The sequence below is a fragment of the Microtus oregoni genome, unplaced genomic scaffold, assembly GCF_018167655.1.
Source record: "Microtus oregoni isolate MIOR12 unplaced genomic scaffold, Mior012 000028F_ref0000031, whole genome shotgun sequence".
In the NCBI taxonomy this organism is placed as follows: domain Eukaryota; kingdom Metazoa; phylum Chordata; class Mammalia; order Rodentia; family Cricetidae; genus Microtus; species Microtus oregoni.
The window spans coordinates 15352758-15368148 of NW_024543087.1; the positions used below are offsets into that span (position 1 = coordinate 15352758).

Here is a 15391-nt window from a genome sequence, read left to right on the forward strand (position 1 = left end):
CCCTAAAAGCAAGATGCTTAACCAATCATCGCAGCCGCGCGGAGCATCACGGGAAACCTGGGGCTATAAAAGACCGAGTTGCTATTTTATACTTACCGAATCACTCACCCTTTAAGTAAGCTGGGCGGGGATGGGTGCGCCTGCGCGGTTTTAAAGCCCTGCCCCAAACTGCCAACACTTCGCGCAAGCGAAGTAGATCTTCCTTGCCTGAGAGTACGCGTGCGCACCTACAAGCGTAATCCCGGAAGATAAGACGCTTGCGCAGTGAGAACCACGGTGACAGTACACCCAGTGGGGCGCTGGCCAGTCATGGCGGAACCTTGGTCTGGGCACTTTTTGCAAGCTCTGCCCGCTACGGTGCTCGGAGCGCTGGGCACCTTGGGCAGCGAGTTCCTGCGGGAGTGGGAGACACAGGACATGCGAGTGACTCTCTTCAAGCTGCTCTTGCTGTGGTTGGTGTTAAGTCTCCTGGGGATCCAGCTGGCGTGGGGGTTCTACGGGAACACAGTGACCGGGTTGTATCACCGTCCAGGTGAGGCTCCCTACGAACCTCCTTGGCCTGGCTGCCCCTACCACCACCAAGCTGTATCACTTGTTTCTCCTGTGTCCGGCTAGACTGCCACTGGTCCCTCAGATGCCTCGTTGTATCCAGACTTACACCCCCATATCATTTTACACTAGAATCCCCACCTGTCCATCATCACGTTGTAACTGTTTCTCAAAAACCCTTACCAGACAGTGTCTAGTCCCTAGCATCCCAGCCCCAATCCCTTAAACTATACTGGTGGTCCCTGACTTGACCTGCTCAGAGCCCCACCCTCAGCCTCCTGCAGCTCTGGGTGTGTTCCTGCCTCCAGGTCTGAGTGGCCAGAATGGATCCACACCTGATGGCTCCACACATTTCCCTTCATGGTGAGTAAATCTCTATCCCAACTCCATGCTTGGCAGTCAGGGGACACTCGAGTACTGGTGACAGGGAAGAGAATTCTCAGGATGCCAGTGCCCTAGCTTAGTGAGCGGCCTTTGCAAGAACCCAATTCTCAGGATTGGAATTGGGCGTTTACCAGTGCCCAGAGAGCCTCTTATCAGCATATTCAGTGGGGATGGATGGGGGTGTTACCATAATTTTAGAAAGAGGAAGTGGCGGGTCTATTGGAAACGAATCCCTTGGTTGGGAAGTCCTTCATTAGGAAAGCAAGAGCATCTATTCTAGGCAAGTACTGTACCATCGAAGCTATAACCCCCCCCCCCAGCCTAACAGCCTCTATTCTTAGCACACTACCTCATCAAGTCAGCCTCCTAATCTCTGAAAAAACAGCTTACTTATCAAGACATTTCATTCAGCCAATCTCTGAGCGTCTACCATATGACAGAGGTCACAGCAGGTCCAAGAAAACAAGGACAACCCAGACTCTGCTTACAGTGGAAGCAAGAGGTTTAGAGGGGAAGTACAAATGCAAAGGGGCTCAGGGACCACCCCCATGACACCTAAACTGAGACCAAAGAGAGAGTAGAACACTGGATAAGGGGAAAAAATAGCTAAAACAGGCTCACTAACTAGGACAAATGTGACATACTAGGAGACTAGAGAAGGCTGTGATGGTGAACTTGGAACACAAGAGCATAGGGGGACCATGGAGCAAGACAGTGGCCTGATCTCATTAGCATTTATAACTGCCTGCTTAATGGCAAGTATTCGTGAATAGACTATTCTGCTATCCATGAAGTAACCTTGCTTCTCTCCATTACTTTCAGGGAAATGGCAGCAAATGAACCTCTCAAAACCCACAGAGAATAAGGGAAGGCAACAGCAGAAGGGTCTCCAGAGACACCACTGGGTTTGCTGTCTCCTAGGCTGCATCCTGCTGCTGCCCAGACCCCTTGGAAAACTGCAGAGGGCTTGGGGTTGGGGGACTGGAGTACCACAGTGCTTGCAGGGTGAGCCTGTTGCCTTCAGGCTTGCCTCCGACAGCTCCAGGTACCAGGCAGGTGAAGTTTGTCTCTACCATGTGTCTTGCCCTAAGACTTCTGTCAAGGGTTAGAGCTGAGAAGCATCTTGGTTGGGAAGGTCAGCAGTCCCTTTTTCACCTTGTCTTTTTCCTGTCCTCTTTATTCCCTTAGGGCGTGATCTTACAGAGATTTGTCCTTCTAAGAGGAATCTTGAGGTTAACCAGTTCTGAGATTTATGAGGGAAGTCTGTTCTCCCCTAAGCCTTGATTTCCTTGGCTTTGCTTTGTAGGCAAAAAGCCAGGTAATCCTGGCCTGGACCAGAGCACCAAACATGGACCTCCCTGGCGCAGTCAGTCTTTCAGGTCAGAGGCAGGCAGAGGAAGTTATCCTTTCCCAGCTGACCTGTTTCTCTGTTCTTTGAGGGCAAGTTGAGTACCTGAGAGGCGCTGAGTGCACCTAGAGTCCCTGGTATTGGCTACCAGCTCCCTTGCTCAAGTGCCCATGGGGTGTTTTGGTTTGTACCTTGTCACCTCCTAGGGAGGTACTAAGCAGTTAGTGCAATGACTTCATTGTGCCCTGCAGCCTTATCACTTCCCATCTGGACAAGGGTTCATCCTAAGAGCCTGCTAGTATCATTTCAGCCCCTAAAAATATCAGTAAGAGTGAGCCACTAGCCAGATAGCCCTGGGCTCTTCACAGTGGGTCAGAAGAGGTTCTAAAGGGGTGGGTGGCAAATGTCCCCAGGGAAACACCACTTCCTGAGAACACTATGGTTCCTAAAAGCATTGTGGCCCTGGATCTATCTCCTCTAGTGGTTGTACTTCTGCCTGTCTCTGCTGGGCCACTGGCTACCTCAGGTGTCCCACTGTCTCTTTGTTAGATGTCACATAGGCTTCTGGCAGCCTTTGTCTACAAAGACTTTGTAGCAGGTGTACTATAAATGAAACTGTACTGAACTCCTCATGCACAAGTACCTACTCCAGCGATGCATCTGTATGGCAGAAAGATGTTCTTCACAGTCTCAGGTCCACCCCCTGACATCCCTACGAAGAGGCAAGGTCTCATATTCCATCTCAGGAGCAACTGAAGATGCGGCATATTAAACAGAGAAGTGCATCAGTCGTGTGGTTATTCCAACAGGGCAAGGGTGTGTGCGCATGGGCAACCAGTAAGGGAACGTGGGTGTGTTGCCCTCAGGATCCAAAATACAGTAATTTGCAGAGGTGGAGAACTGATGCCAGCTCCCTAGAGTGGTGGTAGATTGCCTACCAGGGACAATATTCCCATTAGGTTTGGGGATGTGGGAGTGGGAGGGATAGAGAGATTTGAGTTAGTGTTTCATGTTGTCCAAGCTGGCCTTCGATTCAACATATTGCCGAGGATGACCCTGAACTCCCAACACTTTTGTCCCCAACTCACAAGTCCTGGGATTAAAAAGGGATGCCACCACACCACTTCTATATCCCTGTTAGTTTATATATATATATATATATATATATATATATATATATATATATATATATAGCCTCTTTCAAGGAGAGCTTACTCAGAACCTGTGTTGGAGGCCAAGAAGACAGGCATTGGGTTGGCACCCCAGGAACCCAGTGAACAAGAGAACAATAAAGCTAGAGACCATGGCAAGTAAGAAGAAAGAAAATTTTCTTATTTTTGTGTGCATTGGTGTTTTGCATGCATTCATATCTGTGTGAGGGTGTCAAATCACCCTGAGCTGGATCACAGACAGTTGTGAGCTGTTGTGTGGGTGCTGGGAATTGAACCTGGGTCCTCTGGAAGAACAGCCAGTGCTCTTAACCACTGAGCCCTCTTCTCTCCAGCCCCAGAAGGACACTTTAATTTTTTTTCAAGAGTTAGTAAAATACAGTTATTCACAACAAGAGCTAAGGTCAGCCCAAGTACCCAGCCTGCCATGTCTTGCTGCTGCACAGCAGGCTGAGTTGACTAGGGAATGTGGAAGGGTGAGTCTGTGTTTGCTTAACCATCCCTAAGTTTGCACACAGGAACAACTCACCCGACACTGAGTCAGGAGTCATTTTTATCCGAGGAAAGGCAGAGTATGCATTCATGGGCAACAAAGTGGAAGGCACCTAAGCTCACACTGCTCACAGTAACAGCCCTTTGAAATTAAAGAAACCATCGTGAGGTAGGTTGGGCAGGTATCCTCCACACAAAGGCAGACATTTGTTCTCTGGCCAGCCCCTGGCAGAATAAGGTTAGTGGGATTGCAGACTAAAATAGGACATTAAGTAAGGTGATTTGTCATTTAAAAATCAGGCCCTAAAGTTAGGATAGCTTGGTGGGGAAGGAGAATAGATGGGATGCTCTCCCCACCCTAATCAGACCACAGCAAACCCCATTCAGCTTCCACCCACCCCTGTGAGTTCTACTTCTGTCCTGACTAAGCACTATAGAATGCCTTCTAGGGCAAGACTCCTGGAGGGAACTGCTTTCCCATGGGTCATCTTCACTTGAGAGTGTAGTAGTTCGTGGGCACAAAGGGCATTTTGCTAACCACTGTCATTTGTTGCTTCCGCCGAACCTCCACCAGCAGCTGTGTCCCTGGCTGACTGTATTTGAATGGCACATATCCCATTGCCACATTCTTCTTCAGGCTGGGTGAAGGGCAGCCACTGGTCACTGTGCCTGTCCAAGCATAAGCCATAGGTTAACACAACCCTGCCAGCCCAATATCCCTACCTTGGATACCCTGCCAGCCAATGTCCCCTCCTGGACCACTTACCAATCACAGTGCCTTCTGTGCTCAGGATAGGGCTGTGAGCTCTCATTGGAGCCCCTTCACATATCAACCCCACACGTCTCTTCTGCACCTCGCCCTTCAGCTGGGGCACAATGATTTTGGCTCCTGGGAAGTCCATAGCAGTTCGGCGCCGCTTCCCTGGAAAGGAACACACCAGATGTAAGCTGCACATAAGTCCTGGACACAGGAATCCTTTACTACGAAGGCCCCAAGTGATGTCATTTAGCATCACTTGGGCTCTATTCTTCCCCTGCACTACAGTCAGTCAATCAATCATCTCCTACCCCCTGGAAGCCATACTTAGGGTCCTCAGTTTCTAAAAGGCAAGACCACAGTAGCACCTTCAGGGAATGAAGGCTCAGCAAAGCTGAGTTACTTGTTGCAGTATATACAACCTTAGGAGTAGTTATGGACTTGCTGATCTCATTAAAAGATACTCTAATCTTCAGGACCCCTTTAGTGCTAGCCCAGCTCACCCAGTGTCCAGCCGAGGCTGCCCTCCACAGGTGTAGTATGTTCATCAATGTCATTCCCATACAGACAGAGGCCTGCCTCCAGGCGCAGGCTATCTCTGGCTGCTAGTCCTGCCAGCTTCACCTCTGGGTTTTTCAGCAGAGCAGTTGCCAAGTGGACTGCCTCTACTGCTGGCACTGAGATCTGCACAAAGGACGAGAGAGCAGATGGGCAGTTACCCCCTGAGCCTTGAATCCTGTAACCACTTTTACCACTTTTGGTTGTACAGAAGTGAAACACTCCTGTACAAATAGTGATATTCCCCATTTTCCCCTACTCTCATCCCTCTGAGACAGGTAGCTCAGCCTGGCCTGTAACTTATGATTCTCCTGTCTCTACTTCCTTGGTGTTGGGACTATAGGCATGTGCCACCCTCTGCCAAACTTTACAACTGTATTTTTTGTTTTAGGGTTTAATTTGGCTTTTTTTTCTTTGAGATAGGCTCTCACTATGTAGCCTTGCTTAGCCTGGAACTCACTATGGAAACCCAGACCATCATGAACTAAAATGTTCCTGCTTCTATCTCCATAAGCACTGGGATTACAGGCATGAGGCCCCATAGGGAATAGTTACTTCTCAACATACCTCCACACCATCTTCTCCTGTGTAGCCACAACGGGTCACGCGACAGCCAGCCACACCAAACACCTCCATCACAGCACTGGTCATGAAGGGCAGTTTCCTCAAGTCATCTGTCACACCAGCCTGTAGCACTTGTGCTGCAGCGGGTCCTGAGCCCAAGAATAACAAGGGTCTTGGACCCAGCACCTCCTCAACTACAGCCTTTCCTTAGGAAGCAGAACAGGTCCCAAGCAAGTCCAACTCAGCAAAACAGAAAAGGATGCCCTTGCTCCAACCCTCGGACAGCTTTGCAGAGAGGAAAGATACTTAACTTTGGAATTATGGCATACAGCTATCACAGCATCCATACCTTCCCCTCGGGATAGCATCCATGCTAAGCAGCAAATAAAGGCAGGAAGGCAAGGGCTGGCTCTAGCCCCAACCTGGCACGCTCACCTTGCAGAGCTAACAGGGCATTATCTATCACCTCCAGGCCTACATCACTGCCCCTGTTCTGGAACTCCTTGACCTTCTCCTGAAATGAAAACCAGAAGCACATCAGCGTCTAAAACCATTACTGAGCACCTACTCTGGGTTGGACACTGCAGAACTGGGCAGGCTGATAGCAGGCTGATTCCCATCTTAAAATTCACGTAGCTGCTAAGTGGTAAGGAGGACCTAAGCCCACGTCTGTCACCTCACTTACATCACAGAGGATGATCATTTCAGGGCCAGGGTCAGCTTTTTTTTTTTAATATTTTTTTTTATTTATTAATTATGTATAGAGTTTTCCCTGCATGTATGCTGCAGGCCAGAAGAGGGCACAGATCTCATTACAGATGGTTGTGAGCCACCATGTGGTTGCTGGGAATTGAACTCGGGACCTTGAAAGAGCAGGCAATGCTCTTAATCACTGAGCCATCTCTCCAGCCCCCCCAGGGTCAGCTTTATCTCCCCACCCCTGCTAGTCTCTATCCCCAAACCCTGATGCACAGACGGAGTGCCTACTCTTCAGTATATTGGCTGTTCTTGTACTAAGAGTCATTTTCTGAGCCCCTATCTGCACTGGGCACTGCTTTATGAACAAAGAATATAAAAGGCCTAGAATAAAAGGCAGCTGTAGGGCCAGGCAGGGGCGGTACACGCCTTTAATCCCAGCACTTGAGAAGCAGAGAGAAGCAGGTGGACTCTGTGAGTTCGCAGCCACAGCCAGCCTGGTCTACAGAGCAAGTTCCAGGACAGCTAGGGCTGTTACATAGAGAAACCCTGTCTGGAAAAACAAAACAAAAGCAACTATACCTGCATGAGGGCTAAGTCCTTGTCCCAGCAGCCAGCATTGGACACTACATACAGGTGCCCCTCCGAAGTATTGGTCACGATCAAGTCATCTAGGATGCCTCCAGCTTCATTGGTAAACAGTGACAGTATGCCCTAGCATTAAAGCAGAACATCCTTGTTTCCAGGTCCAGAAAGCCAAAGCCAAGTGTGAGCCAGAAACATTCTTAGATCCACTCAGCTACCACAAATTCATGAATGCAATTTTGGGTAAAGGGTGCAAGGGAAGGCTCAAATCTAGGGTCTTTGACCTTCATTTGTCAAGTACATTCCCACCCCTCCCAGACGAGTGGGACCTTTGTCTCTCTTACTTCTCAATTCTTTTTTTTTTATTTTTTTATTTTTTATTTTTCGAGACAGGGTTTCTCTGTAGCTTTTTGGTTCCTGTCCTGGAACTAGCTCTTCTAGACCATACTGGCCTTGAACTCACAGAAATCCGCCTGCCTGCCTTTGCATCCTGAGTGCTGGGATTAAAGGCGTGGGCCACCACCGCCCGGCTTTACTTCTCAATTATTAGAAACCCATTTCACACTTACTCTGTGACACCTATGAACTACTACTTCACCCCACCCACCTCCACCCATGTGCCATCCTCCAGGAGAAAAGATTCAAAGACCATCTTCAGGATCCCACAGGCTCCCAGTACATTCTTCAATGTATTCAAAACACTGTAAAGCTGGCCTTAACCTTGTAACTGGATGGCCAAACCTTGAGATTGGTAAGTCACTCGAACCACCTAGGGATCTTGTTAAAACTACAGTTCTGGCTCAGCAGCCCAGAGTAGAGCAGCGCTTCAGCATATTCCTAACACAGCCCTAGAAAATGGAGAGGCTGCTGGTTTAGGGATCATGCTCTGAATACCACAGGTATGAGCAGCATGAGGTCAAAGCATACAAACTTTGGTTTCTGGCCTCCCAACACAATGTAGTAGGGCTGGGATAGTGCTTCTCCAAAGCCAGTTGGATATCTGGAAATGACCCAATGGCTCCATCAAGATAGCAAGCCCTGCAAAGCTAAATCTGACCTATCTTTGTGCCTCCTAAGCTTTAGACAAGGACCTAACATTGAGAAAAATAAAATAGGCCCACCTGGTTAGGCTTTAGTTCCGCAATGTCTCCAACCACTATACTCTCCATCAGCTTCACTCGGTCACAACCAAATATCTTGGTCTAGGGAAAATATGGAAAGCCTCAGGCCACTGCAGTATCTGAAGTCTAAAAGGCTACTAGGCAAGAAAGCATCCTACAGTTGTCCATAACACACTTCAGCCCAGAAGTAAGTACGGTCTTTGGGTTCTGGAGATGGCAGAGGGTCTACCTTCTCGTTTCCCCTTTCCCTCCCAGCCTCCTGGGACCGAGCACCTTACTAAGATACCCAACCAATTTCTAGCCAATATCCAGCACAACAGATGGGAGTAGGTACAGCTCTAGCCAAGGGCAGGGGAGAGCAAATCAGAAGACCTCCTAAATTAGTCAGTGCCCCTAACCCTGTAGTCTAAGATCTCACGCTAAGCGGCAAAGTACAATACTGTAGATGGGGAGGAAGACCAGATCCAGCCCCTGGCTCACCTGCAGCATGTGGGACACATCGAAGAGAGAACAGTGCTGGCGTGTATGCAGGTGTGAAACAACGTGACTGTCCCGGTATTGAACAGGTAGACTCCACCCTGCAAACGCCACCATTTTTCCTCCGTGGGCCAGGTGGAAGTCATACAGTGGAGTCCTGCGGAGCACATCCTGTGGACAGCCAGGTTTAAAGCCACCAGGGCCCAGTCCCATCAGCTTCCTCCCCCACCCTCCAAGACCAGTAACAAACTCCCACCAGTGCCCTTCATCACACCTGTACACAACTGAGTGGGCGGCTCTGGACCAAGGGTTGTGCCTGCAGGCAAAAGCCCAAAGCCACCACACTCGCTGTCCGCTGCATTGTAACCCGCAACTGGTGCAGCCGGCACACCGAGGCCACTACTCTGCCAGGCACTCTGGGAGATGTAGTCCAAACCCCTGCTTGGACAGGTCTTTCTAGCTCCCAGAGGATGGGAAGGGGTGTGGGAAGCCCACAGGGCAGGCTGGGATTTAGAACGGGGCGTTGACTCCCGATGGCCTCAGGCTCTTCCTTTAGCTAATAAAAGCAAGTCAGGCAGTTCAGAACAGAACTGCCTAGAACCAGAACTAGGGGGTTAGAACTCCCAGCCTCCAGAAGGTCAAAGTTCTGCAAATGGCTGAAAAGCCTGAATTACACATTCAGGTCAAATAGCCGTGGGAGGTGGAGCCACTAGAGGGTGAAATCCCCTGGGCAGTCCTAGTATCATTGTGGCCTGGTCTCTGGCTCTCCCACTGGGCACACACAAGCAGCAAACAGCAGCGATCACGTATTGCACAAGTATTTATTTGTCTTGCCGCACACTAGTTCCAGGGATCTTAGGAATACAGCTATGAATTATGCATGATCCCTGCCACCCCGAATCCTCTCTACTCATGCAAACTAAAGACCATTGCTCCCTGAACACAGGACTATGGTGATCAGCCTTTCAGCAAAAACCAGATGGGTTTAAACAATGATCTTGTAGGTAAAAACACTAACTTCAAGAAGGCTGATTGGCAAGAATACAGGGTAGCTACCAAAGGTGGCTAGACTTTCCCAAAAACTGCTGCACATACACATGTTCAATTTTCCAGGTCCAGGACACCTTGCTGCACTGCTTTATAACCCTTCCCAGGGGCAACATCTGGGAGACCTGGAGGGAAACCAAATTTTAGCCCAGGAAAGAGCAGCAGCCTTCATCATTTACAGGTTGCTCCAGGGCCATCGAGGACCGCAGCCTCTCAAACAGTATCTGTGAAACCTTCGTTTGCACACACTACCCCCAGGGTTCATCTCTCATTGTCCTGAGCATGACCGGCAAGAAGCAACTGGGAGAAGGGTCATAGATATGCTTCATGCTGAGACAGAGGGCAAATAGATTGGAGGTCTCATTGTCAGGCCCCAGCTGTGCCAAAAGCACCTGCCCAGAACTGACAGACAACACATTTCAGCAGCCAAATCCCAGCTCTGCCTCCTATGCTGGTATAGGCTGGCAAAAGACAGATTTAAAGAGGGACATTTTCTTTTTCTTTTCATCCCCTGCACCACAAAGACAAGGTTTTACTGTGTAGCCCTCACTAGTCTGGAATTCATTGTGTAAACCAGGCTGGCCTTAAACTCACAAGTGCTGAGGTTAAAGGTGTGTGCCACCATGCAGGTCTGTAGGACATTTACTTTTCTATGGATATAATACAAAAGGAAAAAGGCTACCAACAGAAGCAGAGGAATGAATAGGGGATATCTCTTCTTCAAGTTTCTCAGGTCATGAGTGTCAAAACAGCAGTGGCTACAGGGAACAGGTTTATCTCAATAATAAGGAAAATGGTAGAAGACAGGCTGTGCACACTGGCAGGATAGGCAGGAGGAACTCAAAGATTCTAAGTAGAACCTGTAAATGTTGAGAAGAGGAGACTGAATTTGCATGTCAGACAAAGACAGAAAGTACCCCCCACACACACTGAGAAGTCATGCTAAAACAGCTAAGTGAACGTCAAGAATTTCTTTGGCGCAGATAGAACTTGGATGCGCAGGGAACACACTTCAGTTTCTGGTGGCCAAACCAGTCCTGGATGGGCACAGAAGGCCAATGTCTCAAGTAGAATGCTGCCGCTCATGTGTAGGAGAGCAAATTCAGATCATAGCAGCCATCCACCTGCAACACAAGAGACTATCAGTTCTGAGCCATTCAAAGCAAGGAAAGCCAAGCAGAAGGAAGCACTCACTCACATCAAAGCGGCCGATCCTTGTGGAACTGTGACTAGCCCGAATCATCTCTGTCAGTGCCCACATCTGCTGCACCTCTGAGGATACTCTGCTGGGATCTGGGAGACCCTGCTCCAGAAGGAAAGAAGAGTGGCCATGAATCTCTCCCCAGCAGTGCCCTTAGAGATGTAAGACAAGGGGCACTCCAGCTGAAACCAGTAGTATTCCCAGATAACTTGCAGAATGTGTGTGTGCCTAGGGCTTGATGTTCACTCAGGAAGCAGTTCATGCCTGCCTAGAAGCAGACACAACTCAAATCCCACAGAACACCCAGGAAGACATTGAACCATGAGCCCTGTGTCCAGTCTCAAATTTTTGTGGTCTTGGAAATCAAACCCAGGACCTTATGCATGCTCGGTAAGTATTCTATATCCCCAGCTGGCCTCAAGATAGCCAGAGGCCCACATGTTCATACTCTGGGCATCAGAACCATGTATGAGTGGCTAACACCCAGGGTTAGAGCTTACCTCAAGGCGGGGAACAGGCTGCTCATTGGACACCGGGTGGGAAAGCCACTTGGGGAAAGTCAAGGAGGGGCTCTGCAAAGCAAAGGTATACTCTTCTAAGTGGGGCTGAATCTGAGAGCTCTGGCACCTGAGAGCAAAGAAAAGGTCCCTTGAGCCTGAAATACTGGGAAATTCCTGTTCAGGACCATGGACGATCAAAGGAACACTCAGATTACTGAGCTCTTCTGTTCTGCAGAAGGAGAACCCAGGAACAAAAGTCCATCCCAGCACCTAAAGGTGGTCTCGAGGGTCAGGGGATGCCGATGCAGAAACTCACCTTTGACTTTCTGCATTCATATTCCTCCAACGTTCATGAAGGCTTCCCTCTGTAGCTCTCCATCCTTGCCCATCGCCCACACCAGTGCCCCATCTCTCCTAGCCATTTAGAAGCTTCTTAGGTCCAGGGCTAGCCAGTAGGTTTCATACAGTCATTTACCTTTGGTCCCTGCTGGTAGATTTGCAATTCCTCCACTGTGAAAGACAGCCATAGTGGTGACGGCTGCCGCAGAATCAGACGCAGCTCCAGTACTCTGGTCAAGTCACACAGCATCTGGACACACACACATAATGACCTACTGAGCAGGGTGTGGAGGTGCGTGCCTTCGCCCCCACACTCGGGAGGCGAAGGCAGGCAGTTCCTTTTTCTGAGTTCAAGGCCAGCCTGGTCTATAAAACAGGAGAACCAGGGCTACACAAAGAAACTGTCTCAAACAAAACAAAAAACAATTTAAAAAGATAAATAGCTGGATGGTGGTGGCACACACCTTTAATCCCAGCACTCAGGAGGCAGAGACAGGGGGATCTCTGTGAGTTTCAGGCCAGCCTGGTCTACAGAGCGAGTTCAAGGACAGCCAGGGCTACGTGGAGAAACCTCAGCTTGAAAAATCAATAGATAGATAGATAGATAGGTAGATAGATAGATAGATAGATAAAATTAAATAAAAAAGATCCACTTAAGATTCATCTCCTTTAGCAGGAACTTCCCAACCAGCAGTAAACCAAACGCTTCCCCAAGCCTTGGGGAAGGACAGGATAGTGGTCCCTCCCCTGTACCTGTCTGATAGCCACAGTCCAGCCCACTTTTGCCCCACTCTTCCCTTCTGCTATTTTGCCCAATCCCTAGGCAGGAAGTCCTCATCTGGGATTTCCTGGCCATACTGAGGCCCAGCTGACCTGGTGTTTGAACAGTGATACATACTCCTGGGCTCCTTCCTCACTGTGTGGGTCAGGCATCAAACAGTAGTCCCGCAGACAAGTTACCCACTTGGATGGTGTGTGCAGTGGGGTATGTTGACGAACACGGATGCTCAAGAAAGCTGTGTAGTAATTCTTAAACATGATCTCCTGCAACTAGAATACACCCAACCAACCATGAGAAATGAGGTCCTGGGCACGGTGACGTAATCTTTCTTTTGGAATGTACACTTTTGCTAAGCAAGTCAACAATTCTTGGAGCCCAGACATAATTTTGCTTTCCTAAAAATGTTCACAGTCCAGTAAGTCGCACAAACAAACCACACCAACATACCTGAGACGGTCCCTGAAGAAAGCAGAAAATGGATACGTGAAGCCTGAAAGAGCGAGACTGTGAAGTAGATAACAAAGGTGGGTATGGCAACACGCTGGGCTGACGATGTAGCTCAGCGGTTCAGCACTTGCCTTGTCTAGCATGTCTGAAGCTCTATGCTAGATGCTCAGTGATGTACAACCTGGGTGTGTGATACACACCTGTAATCCCAGGGCTAGGGAGGCAGAGGCAGGAGGATCAGAAGTTCACGGTAAGCCTCAGCAATTCTTAACCATTCTGGGACTCACGAGACCCACCCACCACCCAAAAAAGTAGCATATTTGAAAAAGTACCAGAGTGAGAGACCCTAAGAATCTAGTATGAAAAAGAATTGTAGTTCAACCTGGTAATAGCAGAGGTTCTCTCCCTCTGTGGAGCTCTCTGTCTCTTAACTAAGAAGGAATGATCAGACTAAGACCAGAATAAGAAGAGTAGGAGAGCCGGCCAGGTGGTGGTAGCGCACACCTTTAATCCCAGCACTTTGGAGGCAGAGGCAGGCGGATCTCTGTGAGTTCGAGGCCAGCCTGGTCTACAGGAGCTAGTTCTAGGACAGGCTCCAAAAACACAGAGACCACTACTGGCAGGAACCGATCATTGCAGGTAAAAAAAAATTTAAGCCGGGCAGTGGTGGCGCACGCCTTTAATCCCAGCACTTGGGAGGCAGAGGCAGGCGGATCTCTGTGAGTTCGAGACCAACCTGGTCTACAAGAGCTAGTTCCAGGACAGGCTCCAAAGCCAAAAAAAAAAAAGAAGAGTAGGAGAGCTTGCTGACTGCAGTGCAGGGGCCTGGGGGAGGCAATGAGCTAGGCAGACCTACAGTATCAACTACCATAGTAGTAGTTATCATCACTGGAAGCTCATCAGAATCAGCCATGGAATTAAAAACAAAAACAAAAACATATCGGGTGCTCAGTGGTTAAGAGCACTTGGTGCTCTTGCAGAGTCAGGTTTGGTTCCCAGAACCTACCTGACTCCTAATAGTTCATAACTTCAGTTCCAGGGGATTTAGAAGCCTCTTCTGGCCTCCATCAGTACCAAGTATGCACAAAGTATAAACACATACATGCAGACAAAACACTCATACACATAAAGTTAAAATAAGCATTTAAATATATATATATATAGATGTCAAAGGGCCGCCTCAAACACACTGACTCAGATATTCCAGGTTTCCCAGCCAGTGGTAAGCAACCTCGTGGGAGATAACCACATATTGTAACACAAAGCATGTAAAGCCAAGGGAGTGGGTGAGGCACCGTCACAGGGTGGCTCAGAATGCTATGCCATTAGAGGTAAGCTTTGTCCCTTGTTGAGGTCATGCAGTGCCCTGTCACGGTCAGCTGAGATGGAAGTGCAACTGGGGATTAGAAACAAGTCACTAGGAGGACCTAGATGAAGGATGAGCTGCACCTAACCGATGGCAGAAGCCATTGGAATGGGGAAATTGACATCATTATTTAAGGATCCCAGCTATGGCCAAAACCAAAATACCCTCCCACTTGTACTGAGGTTCATAATTGTATTTCCAGTGGTGTCCTGGAAATGAGGAAGAGATGCTGAAGAGAACAGGACAGTAAATTCTAGTATCATAAAGACTGTAATGCCACTGAATAGGGCCAATTCGTCAAAGCAAGGGGAACTGCAGAGGTTGTGAAAGAGTAAAAAAAGAGTAAAAATGTCTTCCCCGCCCAGACGCCTTGATCGCGCTTACTGGGGGGTCGCTCACCTCGAAAGGCGCGACGTTGGGAAAGGTGACATCGACGACCAGCACGCCAGGCCGACCTTGGGAGGTTCTCATGTCTCCCACTTGCAGGGCTACGGTGCTTTTCACATGACAGGGCACCAACACACGAGACATGATGCCGACGCCAGCGACAAAGCACAATCACCGCTAACAGTCGCCAACTACTAACCTTTACAGGCTTCGCCTAGCGAAACAAAAGAACTACAACTCCCAGGCGACCTAGCGCATGCACAGACCAGCCAATCAACGATGCTCAGGGCGGGTCGAGAGTAGGAAGTGCCTGCGGAAGTTCTGCGTCAACCAATCACCACGCGTCTGAGAGCCGCTCCTCGGCCGCTCCCGGCAACCGTCGAGCTATTCTTTATCCAAAGGATCCAGAATGCTTTGGGCCGGCGTAAACCTTTCTTAGATTCTGCCACTTTGTTAGGGCGGCAGTCGGTTAAGATGGATAAGGCCTTGAACACAAATGACATTAATCGCAAAAACATTTTTATAAAGAACTCACAGCTCAATTGATAATGTTAACCTAACATATGGAAAGCCCTAAATTGATACCCCCAGTACCCCATAAAACTAGGAATGCAGCCTCAGGC

The 15391-nt window shown here is 49.0% G+C and overlaps 3 protein-coding genes across 4 annotated transcripts; 1 reads left to right on the forward strand and 2 right to left on the reverse strand.

Annotated features, from left to right (window-relative positions):
* The first annotated feature begins 80 nt into the window (after positions 1 to 80).
* Tcta (T cell leukemia translocation altered) lies at positions 81 to 3066 on the forward strand. The gene is made up of 3 exons (XM_041676816.1): positions 81 to 532; positions 858 to 912; positions 1756 to 3066. The coding sequence occupies exons 1-3, from the start codon at positions 310 to 312 to the stop codon at positions 1796 to 1798; spliced, it is 321 nt and encodes a 106-aa protein (XP_041532750.1). The 5' UTR covers positions 81 to 309; the 3' UTR covers positions 1799 to 3066.
* Positions 3067 to 3985: 919 nt separating this feature from the next.
* Positions 3986 to 9375, reverse strand: Amt (aminomethyltransferase). The gene is made up of 9 exons (XM_041677184.1): positions 8975 to 9375; positions 8704 to 8871; positions 8224 to 8304; positions 7100 to 7231; positions 6257 to 6335; positions 5825 to 5970; positions 5203 to 5383; positions 4709 to 4864; positions 3986 to 4611 (listed from the first exon to the last, which is right to left on the reverse strand). Exons 1-9 carry the CDS (start codon positions 9059 to 9061, stop codon positions 4433 to 4435), a joined length of 1209 nt encoding a protein of 402 aa, XP_041533118.1. The 5' UTR covers positions 9062 to 9375; the 3' UTR covers positions 3986 to 4432.
* A 132-nt stretch (positions 9376 to 9507) lies between these two features.
* On the reverse strand, positions 9508 to 15015 carry Nicn1 (nicolin 1). 2 transcript variants are annotated; one of them, XM_041677185.1, is made up of 6 exons: positions 14781 to 15012; positions 12661 to 12837; positions 11924 to 12037; positions 11449 to 11520; positions 10946 to 11050; positions 9508 to 10871 (listed from the first exon to the last, which is right to left on the reverse strand). In XM_041677185.1, the coding sequence occupies exons 1-6, from the start codon at positions 14910 to 14912 to the stop codon at positions 10830 to 10832; spliced, it is 642 nt and encodes a 213-aa protein (XP_041533119.1). In that variant the 5' UTR covers positions 14913 to 15012; the 3' UTR covers positions 9508 to 10829. The 2 variants fall into 2 exon arrangements, with proteins under 2 accessions (XP_041533119.1, XP_041533120.1); XM_041677186.1 differs by lacking the exon at positions 12661 to 12837 and having other exon boundaries at positions 14781 to 15015.
* Between the last annotated feature and the right edge of the window lie 376 nt (positions 15016 to 15391).